The 5,387-nt window shown below is 40.9% G+C and overlaps 1 protein-coding gene across 1 annotated transcript; it reads right to left on the bottom strand.

The window, feature by feature from the left end:
• Positions 1-4,448: 4,448 nt before the first annotated feature.
• On the bottom strand, positions 4,449-5,387 carry LOC106827994 (olfactory receptor 10D3). Its single transcript, XM_014836214.1, has one exon. The coding sequence runs from the start codon at positions 5,385-5,387 to the stop codon at positions 4,449-4,451; it is 939 nt and encodes a 312-aa protein (XP_014691700.1).

The raw sequence follows: 5,387 nt of genomic DNA on the forward strand, positions 1-5,387 counted from the left end.
GGCCCGGACCATACGGGCTCTGACATCATTTTAAATTTTTTACATATTCTTTGTCTTGTAAAGAGATAACTCACATACCTATGCCTTAAATTTAGCCTTGCTCTCGACCCAACTTTGCAGCAGAAGCAGCAGAAGCAGCAGAAGCAGCAGCAGCAGCAACATGCAGGCAGCAGCTCTGCCTGCCCATGGGTCCTGTCCCCATGCCAGCGGCGGCAGCAGCAACTCCCCATGCCAGCAGTATCTCTGACTGCCCGTGGGTCCTGTCCCCATGCCAGCAGCAGAAGCTCTGACTGCCCGTGGGCCCTGTCCCCATGCTATTCCACACTATTCTCTAAATAAAAGAGCACTACTGCCAGATCTTGAGAGTCCAAGAAATCTTTCTTTCCACTCCTCGGCTCACCGACCCCACATCAAACTCACTAACATTCTTACTGATGCAGGGTCAGTGAGCCAAGGAGTCAAAAGAAAGATTTCTTAGACTCTTAAGATCTGGCAGTAGTGCTCTTTTATTTAGAGAATAGTGTGGAATAGCATGGGGACAGGACCCATGGGCAGTCACAGCTCCTGTGTGGGGACAGGGTCCACGGGCAGGAGGAGGTGCTGCTGCCGTGCTTCTGCTGCAAACATGGGTGGAGAGTAAGGCTAAATTTAAGGCATAGGTATGTACGTTATCTCTTTACAAGACAAAAAAAGTTAAAATGGTACCAGTGCCGGTAGGGTCTGGCCATTGGGCGGTCCCACAACTTTTAGATAAGAATCAAACCGGATTGAGTAAATGGCAGAAGTCACCACTTAAATATTATCTTCAGCCAAAGACAAAGGAGGATATTGGGGTAGGAGGTCAGTTACATGAGGTTGCCAGACAGCAAACAACTTAAGTTCTTGCCTTCCCCATTAAGAGTTTCCAGAGATAAGGCCATCCCCCCCCTTCCTCCTGGCACAGAGAGGGAGGCATGGAGATTTCCTTCACAAATGCAACTGCCTCTCATCAAAGGGCAAGCAAATTCCACTCCTAAGAGCCTGCTTCTCATCCGCAGTGTTAAAATTAACCAGCCTAAAATCCTCATCAAGTTCACCGGGTTTCTTTAAGAAACATTGGCGATACTTTCTTGCTCCCATCATAGACTGTCAGGCCTCAGAGCTCGCAGCATCTCCTAAGGAGAGGGAGTGCAGAGAAGAAATTCTTGAATAACCTTGCCTTGTAATGTTTTGTTTTGTTAACATGATTTAAATATTCCTGAAAAAGAAGTAATTTTACTTAAAAAAATTTCAGATTATTTGAGGATGGCTGGGGGGAGGGAATGGGAAAAATCTCTGAGAGTTGCTAGGCCTGGCTTTTGTTTACGAAACTAATTACTTCATTGTCTAAGGCAATTGAAAGGAGAGACAAAGTGGTGGTTGCCATAGAAAATTTTGTTTCTAATTAAAAAATAAAGACGGAGGAGGAGTTAAAGCATAGAGTGCCACTGCACAGTCTCTTTTCAGCAAGCTAAAACAACAAAGAAGATAAAGGAGCTTTTCTATTGTGATTGTGAATCATCTCAGACTTGTACAGGAAGCATAGATTTAGAGAATATTGCAGGAATTATGTAGAATAGATGTTTTAACCCTAGTAATGGCAAACTACTAATTAATGATTCACTAATAAGAAACCTTTAAAATCCCAAAAACTCCTACCTTTAAAAATCAGACCAAAATTAATTTATGCAAGCTGTGAGTAAAATCAGATTTAGTTAAAGTGGTAACAGAAACAAAGAAGATTTTGTGATAATGGATTGGCATTCCTTTAAAAAATGAATGTGGTACTTTGTCTTCAGTTTTTCATTTTTGTCTTAAATTGTTACGAAGAAATACATATCTCTCAAAGAAGAGAGAAACCTGCAGTTCTATTGTTATCATTCCTCTAGGGAGATGAGTAAAGTTTGAAACCACCATGGGTACCCTGGGATTTTTATGAGATGCTCCCTTGCCCAGTAACAGAGCCTTTGAGATGTTCCTGAGATTCCTCAGAAGACTTCACCAGGTTCAATGCAAATAATAGTGTGACTCAGAAAGAGGACTGCGAGCCGCTAGACCAAAGGCTATAGCTCAGATCAGGTGAGAAATTCACGCTAGAAAATAAGCGTCCATCTCTTTACATGGTCAAAGAAACTTCCTAACAACAGAGGTGACGATCACGGGTGATAGAAGGAGGGCTAAAGTGGATGTTTGATTGGGGACAGAGCTTTTACTCCAGTTCTTGCTACTTTGTTTATCCTCGGTCACCTGTCCTCTTCACAAGTTTCCCCAGAAGAGACAACTGAAGACTCCAGAGCCTTCATTTATAGCTCCTGCCCTCTTTTTATTCTAGAAAAGGACATAGAGAAAGATGTGGAACTTCTTATTTCTGTGTGGCCCTTTCTTCTTGCCTTTCTGTTGATGTGTCCTAGTTGGATGCTAATTGGTATGTCTTATCATATCTCACTATGGGGCCAGAGCCCTTGGTGCCTCTGCCACATATGTCCTGGGAGTTGAAAATACCACTGACTGCCTTGGTTACCATTTCCTTCTTAAGGGTGGAAAAAAGTCTCCTTATCTAGGATGTTTTATCTTCTTCAGTTGGCATAGATAAAGGCAGTGCTCCTGCTTAGTACCTTATCTCTCCTTAATTGGAAAGATTCCTAAACATTTGGGTAGCAGTTTCCTAACATCTAAGAACAAAAAGTCTCAGCTTCGTAACCAGGCCTTATCACATTCTAGCTGTGTAGTCTTGAGTAAGAAACTTGGTTTTTTCCTCTAAGCATTAGAAATTCATCAATAAAATGAGGACAATACAAATATCACAAGATTGTTTTGAGGATTAAATGAGATTATTTTGTGTAGCATTTAGCATTATATCTGAAAAATAGTAAGGGCTCTATAAATAATAATCTTTATACTACTGAACCAAAGGCAGAAATTTGAGGCACAAATAGGTGAAGAGGTTATTTAAAACAATTACATATCTGATATTTCTAAGAATTCAAAAAATTCTGGAGGGAGACTTTGCTATTAGGAACCATGTCTAGGGAGTCTTAGGAGAGAACTGTGGAACTGAACTCGTGTTACACCACAATGAATCAGGAGATTTTCTAGCTAGAATCTGAATAGTACAGTGCTTAGTATTTTGGTCAGAGATGCAAAGGGTTGAGATAAAATTACATGTACTCTAGGCAGTTAATACCATGGATCCAGAGAAATCCTCTGCCTTCAATGGCATTTCAGATCTAATCAGTGCCTTCCACAGAGCTTCTGTGTAGCCATTTGTGAGCTAAAGTAGATGTCTTTGATGTATATCAAATAAGGAAGAGGTCACATGAGACCAAATAGTAATAAATATTTCCTTTATAGTTGTTTTTATTGGAACAGCAGAATTCTTTGACAGGTAATGGGTTGAACCTTGGAGCTTTAACAAGTGTAACAAACCCAAGTGAATGTTAAAGAGGTGAGGTCAAGAAACAGGTGCTGAAGAAAACACAGTGACACCTTTAAAGTTTTGGGTAGAAGAAAATAATATACATCATGTTTTTTAGTCCTGGAAGGTACCACGGAGATCACGTACTCCAGAGAGCTTCAAACTTTTTTCAATAGAATCTTCCCAGAGATTTAGTATATGAAGAAGATAGAAGTTCTCATTATACTTAACACGGAAGCCTTAGGATAATTTCATTGGAGACCTGAGGCTCCTTGAATCATGCTTGGAAAACAAATGGCTCAGTCTAATAATCTGACCTGATAAAATTACTGTTTTATCACATTAATAATAACATTATTAGCTAGTAGTGAAATGGAAACACCTAGTCTAGGATACTAGTCACAAAGCTTTTCACTTTCCTTATGCAGTTGGTGTCAATCTTATTTACCTAAGGACCTTCAGGCAGAGAAATCAGGCAGGATGACAAGCATGGGATGGAGAAGAGAAAGTTTTGGCTGACAAATTTTAAATTATTCCCTTTTCATACAGTTGAAGAAGAAAAAGAAAACATTTCATTTTGTCTCTGACATTTAATCTGTTAATACTAAAAGAGAGAAGATTCTATCATCCTCTTAATCAGTTATTTAAAACCTCTTTCTCCTACTTACTGCCTTTCGTCATAGGCTTGGCCTCACACAAAGTTTCAAGGAAAGTAAACAAGGAAAGGTGGACAAAATGGTACAGTGGCAAAGACTATCTTCCTTCCTGTTAGTGGCAAGAGGTTCTCCACAGAAGAGAAGCAAAATAACAACCACCAAAACTACATTATTTTGAAGCTGGAGGGAGAGGACTTAGATAATACAAAAAAATAAAATAGACAAAAAGATGAAGTATTATGATACAGTGATCCACAACATTCAGCATGTGCTGAAAAGTCATGTGAGGATTCCAGAATGAAATTTAGTATGTTGCGACAGAAAGAATTCCATGTCATCAACCCATCCATCCATTCTTACTAACTCTCAGAAACATAGTTTGTCCTGTGCAATATTTTTTTCAGGGCTGTTTTTACTTCCTTATTCCTCAAGGTATAGATCAAAGGGTTCAGCATTGGTCCTACCAGATTCATCAGAATTTGAACCACAGTTTCCAGCATGGGGTTAGGTGTGGGCTGCAGGTAGACAGTGATGATGGGCCCATAGGCACACAGGATGGCAATGAGGTGGGCACTGCATGTGGAGAAGGCACGGTGATGGCCCTCAGTTGAACTAATACTCAAGATGGAGATAGTGATTCGAGTGTAGGATACAAGGATTAGGAGACAACAGATGAGAGACACTAGGCCAACATTGGTGAAGCTCACCTTCTGGGCTAAGGATGTATCAGCACACGCCAAGGGCAAGAGTGCTGGGATATCACAAAAGAAATGATCCACTTCATTGGGACCACAGTATGGCAAGATGAAGGTGAGCAAAGTCAAGATACTAGAATGAATACACCCTAACAGCCATGTGCCCACAGCCAGGGCCAAACAGATTCTAGGGTTCATGATAACTGTGTACCGCAGAGGATAGCAGATAGCAGTAAAACGGTCATAGGCCATGACAGTATATAAGAAGCATTCAATGCTGCCAAGGAAATGGAAGAAGAAGAGCTGGGAGACACAGGCCTTGTAGGAAATGATGGGACTCAATCCCATGAGGTAGAGCAGCATTTTAGGACAAGTCACAGAGGAGAAACTCATGTCAAACACAGACAAATTCCCCAGGAAAAAATACATGGGTGTGTGAAGGCAAGTGGAAGACAGAACAGCCACAAGGATAGACAAATTTCCCAGCAGGGTACAGGCATAAAAGGGCAAGAACAAGACAAAAAGTATAGTCTCCAGCCCCTCTGTGTGTGGTATTCCCAAAAGGATGAACTCAGTCACCAGTGAGTCGTTCTTCTTCTCCAT

Source organism: Equus asinus, chromosome 20 (assembly GCF_041296235.1).
Source record: "Equus asinus isolate D_3611 breed Donkey chromosome 20, EquAss-T2T_v2, whole genome shotgun sequence".
Classification (NCBI taxonomy): Eukaryota; Metazoa; Chordata; class Mammalia; order Perissodactyla; family Equidae; genus Equus; species Equus asinus.

What these genes read in the sequence shown, in the direction of transcription:
- LOC106827994 (XM_014836214.1), bottom strand. Translation starts at nt 5,387, where the DNA reads ATGGAGAAGAAGAACGACTCACTGGTGACTGAGTTCATCCTTTTGGGA.